At 39.6% G+C, this 14,349-nt stretch overlaps 3 protein-coding genes across 3 annotated transcripts; 1 reads left to right on the top strand and 2 right to left on the bottom strand.

Moving 5' to 3' along the window:
* The first annotated feature begins 515 nt into the window (after positions 1-515).
* On the top strand, positions 516-5,931 carry itm2cb (integral membrane protein 2Cb). Its single transcript, XM_028977184.1, has 6 exons — positions 516-706; positions 1,632-1,769; positions 3,438-3,626; positions 3,744-3,854; positions 3,961-4,111; positions 4,616-5,931. Exons 1-6 carry the CDS (start codon positions 614-616, stop codon positions 4,705-4,707), a joined length of 774 nt encoding a protein of 257 aa, XP_028833017.1. The 5' UTR covers positions 516-613; the 3' UTR covers positions 4,708-5,931.
* A 162-nt stretch (positions 5,932-6,093) lies between these two features.
* lpar5a (lysophosphatidic acid receptor 5a) lies at positions 6,094-7,531 on the bottom strand. The gene has a single exon (XM_028977182.1). It carries the CDS (start codon positions 7,464-7,466, stop codon positions 6,516-6,518), a length of 951 nt encoding a protein of 316 aa, XP_028833015.1. The 5' UTR covers positions 7,467-7,531; the 3' UTR covers positions 6,094-6,515.
* Positions 7,532-10,891: 3,360 nt separating this feature from the next.
* LOC114788529 (G-protein coupled receptor 55) lies at positions 10,892-13,930 on the bottom strand. The gene is made up of 3 exons (XM_028977183.1): positions 13,887-13,930; positions 13,356-13,449; positions 10,892-13,054 (listed from the first exon to the last, which is right to left on the bottom strand). The coding sequence occupies exon 3, from the start codon at positions 13,045-13,047 to the stop codon at positions 12,121-12,123; it is 927 nt and encodes a 308-aa protein (XP_028833016.1). The 5' UTR covers positions 13,048-13,054; positions 13,356-13,449; positions 13,887-13,930; the 3' UTR covers positions 10,892-12,120.
* Between the last annotated feature and the right edge of the window lie 419 nt (positions 13,931-14,349).

Genomic DNA, 14,349 nt, shown 5'->3' with positions numbered 1-14,349 from the left:
CAGTCTCGCCAAATATGTAGATCTTAGTATTTATCAGAGCTGCTTAAGCCATATTAGGCCGTACGAAACTCCGGAAGGCGTAGTGACAGAAAACCAACGTCAACGGGAGAGCACCAAAATAAGACTCGGAAGCCGCTACTATTTCTAGCACGATTCAAATTAAAAGTCTTTACTTTTGGCATCAATCCGAATACCGAAAACATAGTAAGCAGGAGAATCTTTTTATGACGTCCAACATTTAGAATAATGAGAATAATGTTAATACTGATATTGGTGATATTAGTTCGTGCGTAAGCTAAGTTATCCTGACAGTTAAAAAATAGTCTTAGTATTGCTTTTGTGAAAGGTCATTACACGCTGCATAAGCAATTTTTGCCAAGTGAGCTCGGAAGAAGTACGTAATCACGTACTTCTCTGAACAGTAAAGCGTAAACCAGAGTACGAATTGAGTTCGAGGCTCTTATTTTGAAATGTCACCGGAAGCCGTTGTTCTCTTTTAAAGTCGACCCAGCTACGAAAGCTTCACATAATTCGCCGGGCTCTGGCAGCTGATCGTGGTGCTCGGATAAAGCCAGAAGTTCTGCAGAAAAGAGACGAATATTGAAACGCCGCCATGGTGAAGATATCGTTTCAGCCCGTTACGGTGCAGAAGCCCGAAAAGGAGATCACTGGGGAAAAGGAAGACATCCTTATGCCTTATTCTCATGTGAGTATTTTCTGTGGTCAGACTTGCATCCTTTGTTGTTTCCATACCAACCACTGACACCTGGGTGTGTAGTGACCTTTATGCCATCGAATTTATAATCTTGCACTGTTATATTTAAAATATTTCATTTTCTTTAGCCACTATTTGAATTCATTCAAAATAGCTGCTCCACTTAATATCCCGGCCAAGGTTATATGCGCGTCGCCATCATCACCACCATCATCACCACCACCACCACCATCATCATCATCCCCGCCATCAACATGCACACTACTGCAGATATTATAACCTACGTCTCCAGGAGGATTTATGGCTGTCCTTTTAATTTCTCTGTGCATCTTACGTGTGATGTTGCGCCGCAGACGGGCTCTTCTCTTGCGGACAAAATGGCAGAGGCTGCCCTGGCAAATCTCTGGCTCGGTCATTGTTTTGGCCGCGCGCCCCTATTGTGGCATCGTCGCAATGTTGGATAATAACGAGCATGAGAGAGCTGGGCTTTTTAAATAAGAGTTGGAAAAATAAATAGAATTTGCCTTTACAATCTGCCAAGCGTCACTGCATTTTTTTTCTGTGTTTCAGCGCGATCGTAGTCCGTTTAGTGTGTTGCATTGTCCTTTATTGAAATGAAAGCACGTCAATTGCCGTGTTCATTCATGCTTGTGCGTCGATCGGAGTTCCACACGCCGCTCTCACCCGCGTGGGCCGAGCCTGTGTCGGCGGCAGATTTGCCGAGAGACCGGGGGCGGCCTCGTATTGCTCATGCTGACGTCTGAGTAACGATGGCGTGAGTAGTTTGGCAGAATCCCACTCGTAGACAAGTTGTCCAAGAATGACGAGGGAGCGGTGTAGTGGGAGACGGCATAAAGGGTCCCAAAAATAGCCTTTCTTCCTCACTGGCTGAACATGCTCATCTTTGTACCTACAGGAGGAGCTGGTGCTTCCCCTTCGGCCCAAGAAGTCCTCCTTAAATGGCCTGTTTTGTCTCATTTTTGGACTTCTGGTCTTCACATCAGGCCTGGTGTTTGCTTCCACGTACATTTACCGCAATCACTTTATACCCCAGGTAAGGTCTTATCGACTCCCCCTCCCAAATTTGCAGAATTGCCGTTGAGAGTGTGTGTCTATGTGTGTTTGAGTCAAGTTACTGATTACTTTATTTAGTTGACTTTAGTTGACAACTTTGCTGAGAAAAAAAATTAAGTTAGATTTTTATAAATGTGTTGTTAATTTTTTTTTTAAATTGCCAAAATCAAAACCCTGAATATTAGACTGTAAGACATGATGTGTGGCATTTTACATTTGTGGTATATGTTTTAAAAGTAGTGCTATATTAACACAGTAGCTCTAAAATCACATACTTTGCTTGTGGCCATCGTTGTACATAAAAGTGGAACCGTTTGTTGTAATGTTATTGATTTTCAGTTATTACTAGTAATTACAACAAATTGCAAATGTAATAAATAACCAAGGCCTTGTTGTTCTTGCAGCATGTCTATCTGTAAAATATGTATGTTTAGAATGTGCGGAGTTGGCTTTTAATTTAATATCCTGCTTCAATCACACTGTAACAATTGTAACTTGTTCAGCAAACATGAGGCTGAATGAGACACTTGGTTAGAATAATATACAATTAGAATAAGACATACTATTGTAAAATATGTCATGTTTAATTGCAATATATGTTAGGTGCACATTACAGTTAAACGTTAACACCACTCATATTTTATTGTTTATCATTGTAGCTAAGAAGAAAGAAAACCAATTGAATTGAAAATAAACTCTTTTTTAAAATCAATCTTTTTTTAAAGACTTGAGTTTAAGTATTTAAACTTACGCGTACTTGATGTAGTGTCTTATGAAGTAATGTCCATGGGTTCTGTCAGTTTGGAATTTGAGTCTGACAGCATTGCAGAATAGTCCCAAGTTCATTTGCAAGGATGAACATGCACACTAGTGATGTGGTCTTGATGTGATGTGGTCTCCAGGGATGTGTAATTTCAATAAATGTGTTATGCAAAAGGAGGCACAGCTAAAGTCGTTTTTTAACTCGACCAGCCCTTGAAGTGCGCCCATCTCTCTCTCTCTCTCTCTCTCTCTCTGTCTCTGTCTCTGTCTCTGTCTCTCTCTCTCTCACTCACACTCACACACACACACAAACACACACACAAAGAAAAACACATCCTTAAAAATATTAAGTTGTACTACTATTATTGCTATCTTACCTGCACGTTTGAGCTGCAGAACACATTTTTTTTAACATTTGAAAATAAGCAGTTCCTAAAATACTGTTCATGGTCATTGCTTTAAAGAGTGTTTGTTTTAAGCAAATCAAGCGTACCCTTTCCTTTTTTGTCCGCCATATATGAGTGGTTTTGAAAGCTTATTTAATTACAGTCTCTTCACAGTTGACACTTTGCTTTATTTCTTTGTAAATGAAGACCAACTTTAAATATAAATAATAACTTTCACTTATATTATACATTCTCAAACCTCAAAGGTAAAGCTTTTACATAAACTAGAGGAACATGAATCTGTCATTGCTTTTCTGTCCGACCACAACTCAGTGATTGGTTGTAATATACATAGAGGGGTCATGACAGTATCTTGGATTTCAATGCCTTACATCAACTGAATTTTGATGACCCTGGTGGTGAGGAGGAGGAGGAGGAGGAGGAGGAAACATGTGATTACGATGTTCTGACTGCTCCCACTCCCCCGCTGCTCTGTTTAGATGCCAGAGGACAGTCTGTTCCACTGCCGGGTGCTGTATGAAGACTCTGTGTACGCCCCTCTGCATGGGCGTCAGGAGCTGGAAGAAAATGTCGGCATCTACCTGGAGGATAACTACGAGCAAATCAGCGTCCCCATGCCCAACTTTGGAGGCAGTGACCCAGCAGACATCATTCATGATTTCCACCGGGTAATTTATTTACGTTGTATTTAACCTATGAACCTATTATGATCATTATGAAAATATTTGCATTTGTGTGTTGCCCTTTTACTCTGTGCAGAGTTGACAAGTATTCTTACATTTCAGGGTCTGACTGCTTATCATGACATTACCTTAGACAAATGTTATGTCATTGAGCTCAACACCACCATTGTCATGCCACCCAGGAGTCTGTGGGAGCTGCTTGTAAATGTTAAGGTAATAGTGTGCCTGTGGTAGACCAGTGTGTTATTGCAAGCATTAAAAACTGTGGTTTGCAAGCAAATAACACCTTTTTTTTTTTTTTTTTTTTTTTTTTTTGCAGAAGGGTACATACCTGCCCCAAACATACATAGTCCAGGAGGAGATGGTGGTGACAGGACGCGTTCGGAACATGCGCCAGCTGGGGCCCTTCATCCACCGCCTGTGCTACGGCAAAGACACGTATAGACTGAAACGCCGCAACTCACGAAGGCGTGAGTACTCTCCCCAGTTCTGCTCCCCCCTCCCTTATTGTCTAATCGCTTTCTTCTTTCTTTCTTTTTTTTTAAACATCTATTGCATATCTATGTGTAGAATAGATTGTTTTACTTTGTGCTTATGGGTTTTTTTTTTCACAGAACATAAAGCACCAGCACTCAACCATTAAACACACTAGATTGTTCCATTACACAGGTTCCTCTTTGCTGTCACATTATTGCAGTTGACATTCTGTTAAGATCATACTTCCTTCCTTTTTTTTTGCAATCACGAAATAACCTACTTTCAGCTCTCCACGTGATTAGCATAACAGTTCCTGACTAGGTGTGTGCATGCATCTAGTCAGGGTAAGTTAGTAGCAGTGTAAATATAGCTTGTGTGTTTTTGCTTGTGTATACTAGTTTAATTATTGACCGACCACAAACCAGAAAAAGCAGAAATTCTGAAATGTGAATAATCACTTATCTCAAGATTGACCTCAACCACATGTTTCTACACAGGCATCAACAAGAGGGAGACAAGAAACTGTCACAGCATTCGGCACTTTGAGAACACGTTCGTGGTGGAGACGGTCATCTGCGATCTGGTGTAATCACATCTTCATCATCCTCAGCCCTTCGTCCAGTGAGCCCCCGTACCATAAACTGGACCTTTCATCTGTTGAGCTTTACTGCACTTTAACTGCATGGTAAATGTTGTACGATGTATTTCTTATTAGAGTGATGTCCCCCACCCTGGGTTCAGTCATTGCTTTTTCCCTCTCCCATTATAGTTCTATGAATTACATATGTCTGTATATTTTGGTGTTTTTTTGTTTTTTGTTTTTTTTTAATGTCCAGAGGTAATTTGGCAAATCTACTGTACTTTCTTGGGAATTGCCCTGTGGTAGTTTAATTGAATTGATTAGACATTTCTGACATGAGAAAACGAGAGAATGTGGAATGCAGGTTTTCCCATCCTCTGCTGGAAATGTGTATTCCCTGTAAGAAAGAAATCTGCTATAGAGTGGTTACATGCACAACAGTTCTGTTGGTGTTTTTAGTGTTGTCTTTGTTACTACTGAGATGAACGTTTTAGGTGGCAAAATTCAAACCTTTGTTTTTTTTTTTTTGTTTTTTTAAAAAGCATCCAAAATAGTCTCACAATGCGAAAAACATACCTCATATTTTAAGAATGTAATTATTTTCTTGTTATTTAATTCTGACATGTTTTTAAATGTATTTAAGCAATATAACTGCATTTTAAGGGTTTTATCATTTAACATTACTACATTTGCATAATGGTAGCTTCATATGTACATTACTGTTACATTTCTTATGTTCCCCGTATGTTGTAATGGTGTTTGTGCTAGTAACATTTTTAAACTGAAACATGTTCCTTTTTCCGCTCAAGTTCCCTCTACCCTGTCCCCCAACAGCAGCTGGTTGGGACATTTATAGTACACAATGTCACTTTACATTTGATGTGCGTCCTTTCAACATCAGACAATGCTCAGAAATCCCTTGAGCAAAATCCTACTGTATTTAAGCTGTGGTAGCGACTGCAAGCTTTGCAGAATTTTACATTTAAACTAATATTTGTAGTACCGGCGACTGTAGATAGTGCTATTGCATACACGTCTCTCTCGTTCTTGGCATGATTGGGAAAATGTACACAATTGTATTACTTGTATTTCCATTCTAAGTTATTTTCCATAGATTACTTGTAAAATACTTACTTCCTCTTTAATTAATTTTATTCTGCCTGTCCCTGTTATCACATTCTTTCTTTTGCTTGTACAAACTTATTACATCTTAATAAACTACTGAAATCCAAATCCAATGCATTATCATTCAGGCAATGTGCATTCTTGCCTCTTGATGCGTTTAATGAGTAGAATGAATAGGCTCACTCTTTTCTTACATAGGATGAAAATCTTCATTGGCATTTTGCTATAAACAAGACTGGCTGTTATCTCTCTATTTCACAACCAGGAAGTCCTTGCATTAGTGTGGGAACACATATATAATCGCTTTTTTCAGTCAACACTTGTCTACAGCTGCAAGGCAGTTTATTTTTTTTTGCAGTATGCCTGATATTTCCATTGAAAACCGAACACAGGACTTGTATTTAATCCAATTAAACAAGGGGTTTACACAAGCAATAAGTCAGTGGATCGTTTCAAAGCGGAGAAACTGACAAACTTCCTCTTAATAAATATACATGCTTCCTCAAATCTTTGCAGAATGTTAAGTTTAATATTAAGTTAATGTAAGATTTCTAGACTGCATCCTAGTTTAACGACAATGCTGAACGTTTGTGGCTTTCTTCAGGTGGTATTGGCAGAGAGGATAAAGCAGTCATGTTCTTCTTAAGAGTATTCTGTCCATCTAGCATTATCCATTTTACGGTAATCTCACCTCAAATGTCTGTCTGGGTTGTTGTCATCCTTGTCATTTTCTGGAATTTTGAATCATTACTCCGAACGTTTTTGGAACTGAAGTAATAGATAAGGGGGTCCAGGCAACTGTTTGTGCTGGCCAAACACATGGTGACAGTCTGGACGTCGAAAAAGTTGTACTGAAGCACTTTCATCTTGTGCAGCCCATAGAGTATAAAGGAGACGTGGAAAGGGATGAAGCACAACGCATAAATGAACAGGTTGGTCTGGAACAGGCGCACCAGCTTGCTTTTGTTCAGGGGGGTCTTAATGGAAGACTTTGAGGAAGAGAGAGAGCATGTCTTCTCTTCTCGTAACTTCCTTACCATGGCGATGGTGCAGCCCAGGATGATGACAAAGGGAATCAGGATGCCGACAACGGTTGTGAAGCAGAGGATAATGAAACCACGTTGCCACTCGTCTGGTGAGTAGTTCTCAAAGCATCGAATCACAGAGCAGTTGGAGTCGTTGTTGGCCTTGTGGTTTAAAGCCACTGGAACAGACAAACCGGCGATTATCAGCCAGACCGCCAGACAGACCATCCAGGCAATGGGCAAAGAGCGCAGGGAGCGTGAGCGGAGAGGGTAGACCACGGCCAGCATACGGTCCACGCTGATGAAGGTGATGAAGAAGGAACTGGAGTAGAGGTTCACTGAGAAGAGGGTCCCGGGAATCATGCAGGCCAAGTCGCCAAAGGGCCACCGACGCATGGAGAAGTAAGCAATCCTCAGTGGCAGGGAGAGGATGAAGAGCATGTCAGACACAGCCAGGTTGGCCATGTAGACAACAGGCACCGATTTCAGCCGCTGTCTGCAGAAGAACGTCCACAGGGAGACAGCATTGAGAGGCAGGCCAACGACCAGCACAAGGCTGTAGGTTGCAGTGAAAAGCGGGTACCTGAAGTGTTGCGCGCTACAAGTGTCATTAGACATGTCTGTTTAGCGTAACGCGCCTGAAAATGTGTGCAAGAGATTTCGCTGAGCCGGTGCTTTTTTTCTTCTTTTTTTTATATGTTGCACTCCTCGTGGCAGGAAGCTGTGGGCGTATTCATATCACAAACTCTGTAGGGGTAGGGCTAACCCTGTCTGAAAAAAACGGCTGTTTGGCAGCTGTAAAAGAACCTGAAAATTGAAACTGACTTTATAGTCCTAGCATGGCTTCGCACATGGGTGCATAAGCTTGTGCACTTGTGTGGCACGGTTACATTATACAGAACAATTTAAATAATTATAAGTATTAAGTATAAATGAGGAATTCTCTGCCCTGAAACAAAGTGCACGTAAATTTCTCTAGTGTCCTTTTACAAATATGGCCTGAAATGACCCCGAATACAATGCAAACTATAAAGTTATCTGTGGAATATCATATGATTCTGCTCAGGCTTTTGTAGCTATTATGTGTCAGGTGCACGGTCATACTAAGCGGTGGGTCCAGTGCGGAGCCCACAAAATCCTGTACAATTAAGTACTCCAGAGAGTACAGCCTTTTTACCTGATGTTAATGACAGAGGACTAAAACACATTTACTTTTTAAACTCCCTTTTACAATTACTGTGCACAAACAACTGCATGATTAATCGACTCCCAATGTAAAGTGCCTTCTTTCTTTACACATTAAGGAAAAGAGAGATGGTGGTGGGGTGGAGCAGATGGCAATCCTGAATTTAATGTAAACTAGAATCTCGTCTCAAGATAGGAAAACTGAAAACCCCACTGGACGTCAGATTTTGTACTTGGTAGTCTGGGAAAGGGTTCTCAGCCAAAAATGAAATCACCACTCTCTCTTTGTCACATGATGTGTTTTGGCCCATTTTCCCACCATGGGCCAACAAATTATCTGCACAATCTTCACAAGCATACAAAACAACAAAGTTTGAGTGGGAGTTGCGTGGGGATGGAGATGGCCTTGGAATACAGGAGGATGATGGGAAACAGCGGTGTTGGAGGGAATGGGTGTCTGGAGTCGTGATCAAGGGTGACAAAAAAAATGTGAGGTTTAATCAGAACTAAACTTTTGACTTAAAATGAGGGTTTGTGACACACAACTCAAATGTGCCATCTGCTGGATAACAAATTAATTGTTAATCAACGACATTGTTCTTTTGACCATTAATTATGTGATTAAGTATTAATTAAGCATTATCCTCCAGTGACTAACAGAGATGATCATTTCCACCTCCGCATGGTATTGGTGTAGGATTTTATAAAATGAAATTTCACACGCCTTCTCACGCTCATGTCAGGTAGGGAAATTTACTCTCTTTGTGGAAAAATTGTTGAAGATGAATGGCTTACTGATAGCTATAGATGTAATATGAATGTTCAGGATATAGTACACTGTACTGGTTTGTGCAGTGAATTTTAAATGAGACGAGTGCAGCGATACAACAATCTCTGTAATGAACGTCGTTATCTATGTGGTACGTCGTATGTAGGAATGTGAAATCTCCGTATTTGGTAGATTCATACTTGAAGAGGCAGCTGTTTTTACAAAACCTTTTGTTCAGCAATTACCTGGCCAGGGTCAATTGTCTTTGTCACACTGTTTATGAGTAAGAGTGTAGCAATTAAGGCAGGATCTCAGGATGAAGAGGGTTGGGTGTGGTGTATCGTATAGTGTGCCTCTGGAGTTAATTGCATTTGTGCCACCAAACACCAAACTTCTTTGTGCTTCTGCCACATGGCCACTTTACTGGAGTCCTTAAGGTCAAGAACCTCATGGCCCTTTATGGACTCCATTTTAAAGTGTGAGTTCCTCTGGTAATCAAGAAACCACCAGAACAAGTGTTAGCCAAGCCCACTACCATTCATCAGCCACACAGGATGGAGCTGTCAGTGCCTCTGCATAGAATCAGCCTGTCCACATCCTGCTTGCCAGTAGAGGGCACATTTGCTGCACTATTTTCAGGACTAATACATTTACTTTTTACAATTACTGTGCACAAACAACTGCATGATAAATCTACTCCCATTGTAAAGTCCCTTCTTTCTTTACACATTAAAGAAATGAGAGATGATGGTGGGGTGGAGCAGATGGCAATGCTGAATTTAAAGTACACTAGAAACTTGTCTCAAGCTAGGAAAACTGAAAACAGCCTTGGAATACAGGAGGATGATGGGAGTGAGTGAGGTGTTGGAGTGAGTGAGGTTTAATCAGAACTTAAAATATTTCAATGTCTGAGGGTTTGTGACTATTTCAGTGACAGAGGCTTTGCAGTATAATGAAGTTGAAGTTTAGCTTTGTCATTTGAGCTGAAATTGTAATTTCAGCTATATACGTGTTAGACAGTACTTCTCTCCAGAATCTGGTGCTCCATGTAACATTTGAACGATTAGACAAAGTTACATACTGACAAAGTGCACGTGTGCAACACAGACAAACTGGGCTACATAAAGTGCAAACAGAAGACATGGGCAGTGCAAGAGTAACAATTAACAAAAAGACAGACAGACAGACAGGCAGCGCTAAACAGGTGAAATGAATAATCAATGTGCAAAGTAAAATAGTGCAAATATTGCTGTGCAAAGTGGAACGGTGCATTGATAGATAATATTAAAGATTGATAATCATACACTATAACAGAGGTTGTGTGAGTGTGTATGTGTGTGTGAGTGTGTCAGTCCAGAGTGGAAAGTCCCTAATAGCGTGAGAACTTTCTCCCTGCTGATAGGTCAGATGTATCGACGAGGAAACGAAAAAAAAAAATTCAACACAGGTCTGCTGTTGTGGACTGTGTTTGGAGGGACATGTATGTTGCTCTGCCGATTTTATATTACAGTATATTACATGCATTTACTTTAGGCAGAGCATACATTTTGAAAATGTGGTTGCGTAGTGTGGCTATGACTTCAAAACAATGTGCTGACGCACTGGAGTTGCCAAAGTCACATAACAAGACAACACGTGAGGTGGTGTGCATTAGTCATACCGAACTGTGAAAAAACTAAAAATTGGATTAAAATGTATCTATAATTCACTGTTCTCAAATCAGGTGATAGCATTTGGCATTTTGAAACAAGACCACCTCTTTTTGTAGGTCTCTTGATGCGCGCTTGAGTTTGATTACTGTGTTCACACTGGATGAAATAAACTGCACCAGAGGGGGAAACAGTTTGTGGGAAATTTAGTTCCAGTCCAGCACATCTATTTTGGTTTAAATAGTTTATAGCGTTGTCCTGTTTGTTAGAACAAAATTAATTTACCATTCAGACCTCAATTTCCTTGATATATTTATTTTAAAATTGTCTACAAAAATACAAACAATATTGTATAATCTAAATAAAACATATATTTCATAACCATAAAAAAAACAATGAATGTACACAAAAAGCACATACATGTGACAGTTTGAGGCACACAAGATTATTATGGTGTTCATAAAAACAAGTAAATATAGAATACAAACCTTAAAATAGCTTTAAAATAACATTTTAGCCAAAAAATTGTCAACCAACAGTTTACCAAAAGCGTTAACAGCTTTGTTATTTACCTCCTATCCTTGGGACAGACAGAAGCACTCAACCAATGATTTACAGCACTAGATTATGCAATTATATGATTTATGAGTGTCTTAAGGGCACCCTGTAACAAAACCCAGAACAAACTTTCTCATATGAATGTATCACCTGATGCCATGTACTTACTTCAGATTGCATCTGCTGTGCCTCCTCATGTCTGAATTTACTTTTTGAGGGATGCACACTACCAGTTAATGTTTGGACGCACCTAGTCTGTTGTGGTTATTGAGACTAATATGGAGGTAATTTTTAAGATTTTATGTAGCAGGAGAAAGCTACATAAGTATTACTTTGAAGTATCATTTTATCATTCACTCATGTTCATGAGTCTTCAGCATTAGCCTACAGGACAGGCTGAAAATTATTGTCTCATTGTCTAACTGGTTAAATGGTGGTAGTAGCCTGGTGGGTCACACACTCGCTATGAACCACAAATTCACACCTTCAAACCCACTGTTTTTTTGTTAATTACATGAATGAGTATGTGAATCCAAACCTTTAACTTGTAGTGAATATGGCGGACCTGTTGTGCCACAAAAGCAATTTTTTCACTATAGTTTCAATGAATGAATACATGTCCAAACCTTCAGTACATAAAACAACTTTAAATAAACTATACTGTTGTCTTGATTAATTTAATCCTTTAATCCATATCCATATCCAATCCATTAAAAAATGCTGTAAAGTAGCATTGCTGACACTGGATACTATAAAATGCTTTAGCAAATAAACAAAACTCTTAATCAATTCCAAAATTCCTCCAATGACTAATGAATGACAGGAGTTTACCAGCTGGGAAGAACTGATTTAGATAGAATTCACAGTCGTTTACAGAAGGATGGAAGCCATCTCACTGTATGCCACTTACCTATGCAATGTCAGGGCTTTCGGATGGAAGAAGTGATGACACATTCAAGTGTAGCTTGAAAACGCTTCTTTTCAGCAAAGATTAGGAAACGTGTGATGAGCATATTTTAAGAAACGACTAACTACGTGCAAAGCAGAGGAAGAATGTGCACAGTTTCGTCTGTCAAAGTTGCTAAAATTTGCACAGATGTATAATTTTTTGTTAAACTTCTGATGTGCTGAGAGTCCTCCTCTGACTGATTGACCGCCTGAATGTTTCATTGGAAGAACTGACCTCACTGACAATGAAGTAGAAGCAGATAGCGTCGAGGCAGCAGGTGATGTTGGCCAGGCACATGGCCACTTGCACGAATAAGGCAATTCTGTTTTGTACGTAACAGTCAGTAATGACGCTTTGGCGCACTAGAAACTGCAGGAAAATGCCTATGTGGCAGGGGGTGAAAGGCACAATGAAGGCAAACAAGCTGCTGTAGATGATCCTTTTGCAGATACGATTCATTGTGCTGTTTCTTTCGGACTGTCTCAGTGTATGGATGCTTTTGAGCGAGCAAAAAATTATTACTAAGGCGGGGATGATAAAACCAAATATCTCCAAGGCACCTATTAAGAATGGGTTCCAACCATTTTTGGAAAAGCCATGGAAACAATGAAAGTCTGTGTCTTTGTCTTCTCGGAAGCTGTGGACTGGTATTGTGGCACTTATGACCACACCCCAGATAACTGAGCAGGTGACCAGGGTAGTCTTTGGAGACCGCAATTGATTGGCCCGAAATGGATATTGAATAGCAATGTAGCGGTCCACTGCAATGCAGGTGATTGTGAAGATGCTGCCATACATTCCCACAAAGTACATGCTCTCTAAAAATGAGCATAACCGATGCATCTCAGCCTGCCACCGGTGATTTGTGGCATGCATCTTGAATGGCAGCAAAAGAAGCAGGAGGAGGTCCATTAATGCCAAGTTGGTAATGTATATGGTGGATTCCGTCCATTTCCGGAGACGTACACAGAAAAAGACCAGCGCCAGAGCATTCAACACCAGTCCAAATACAAAGGTGGGCAGATATATAACCAGCTCTAAAGACTGCATAAGATTGTCCACGTTCTCAAATGAACAATTATTCCTCATTGTGCCACTGCAAAGAAAAATGTTGCAATAATGAGCAAGTGCGCACACATGGATCTAACACAATAATTAAAATGAATGATTTAGGCATATTAAACTGAATCATTGCACTGATTAGCCACACAAGCTGCATGATAGCAAAACCAAATGCTAAGTAATGTGATTGCATCAGAGCAACAAAGAGCAGTGTCTTTTCTCAGATAATGAAAGTAGGTCTGCGTCTTTGTTTTTCACAATAAAATTCCCCCTTTTTATAATAAAGATTACCAGTAGGGAAGTGCACAGCAAAACAAAAAATTCACGGTATTTACCTTTGTTAGGGTTCAAATGAACATTTAGCATTCTGTCATTTAGATTTCCATAATCATGGTTTTGTACAGCAATTTGGCAGGAATGAAGAATCACCTTAAACAGAATCCCACATGCATGTCATTAGTTGTAAAACAAACCCAAGTAAAAGAAATTAAGAAATGTTCAAAAAATGAACATACAAAGTGGCATGGCGTGCTGACAAGTCACCACAGTCAGGTTTCTTAACCGCTGTGTATAACCTCAAGAGTTGTATAAAAACAACCCTCACGGTCTTATTAAAAACTGTAAATGCTCTGTATAATTTAGATGTTAAATGTTACTTCTCATGTTATATTTCATAGACACTGGAAAATTTTGTACTGAAATTGAAGTTGTCTAGTAAACTATGAACAAGGTTTCTCATTTGTGTTTTAATACTTCTGTTTTCCTCATTTGCCTGTACTCACTTCTAAATTCAGCTGTGTAATTCAATACATAATACAGTAAAATGTACAATTCAAGCAGAAGATGAGATGTGTTCATGCTCTTACCCTGAGGATTGTTCAGAAGGTGGCAAATTCATTGAGATCTGTTCTGCTTAAATAGAATATTTGACCACTTCCTTGTTTAAAGGAAGTCTGGCTTTTTTTTTTTTCTTTTTCTGACTGGCACCATTTTTTCAAAGCTTAACATGTTCTGATGTTAATATGCATGTCTTGAATGGTGTAAGCAACATAAATGAATATTAAATATCAAGACACAGTGCATGATGTTATACTAAATGCATTCCATTACATGAGACAGTTTAATGATTATTTGTCATTGCTTGAATACGATCAGGTTGCGTGACATGAGCCAGTGTGTACTGATTTGTTACCTTTTCTGTGGGTTTCACTTGTGGGTTGAGCCTGAACGATTCACTGTACGCATGTGATTTGAGTGAGATGTGTGGTATCACTTTCAAACGTCTACTTTTTAAAGAATGATATAAATGGAAAAACTATTTTTCATCAC

The sequence above is a fragment of the Denticeps clupeoides genome, chromosome 4, assembly GCF_900700375.1.
Source record: "Denticeps clupeoides chromosome 4, fDenClu1.1, whole genome shotgun sequence".
Taxonomy (NCBI): Eukaryota; Metazoa; Chordata; class Actinopteri; order Clupeiformes; family Denticipitidae; genus Denticeps; species Denticeps clupeoides.
Note: the sequence above shows the minus strand (reverse complement) of the source record. Positions and strands in the feature narration are given on the sequence as shown.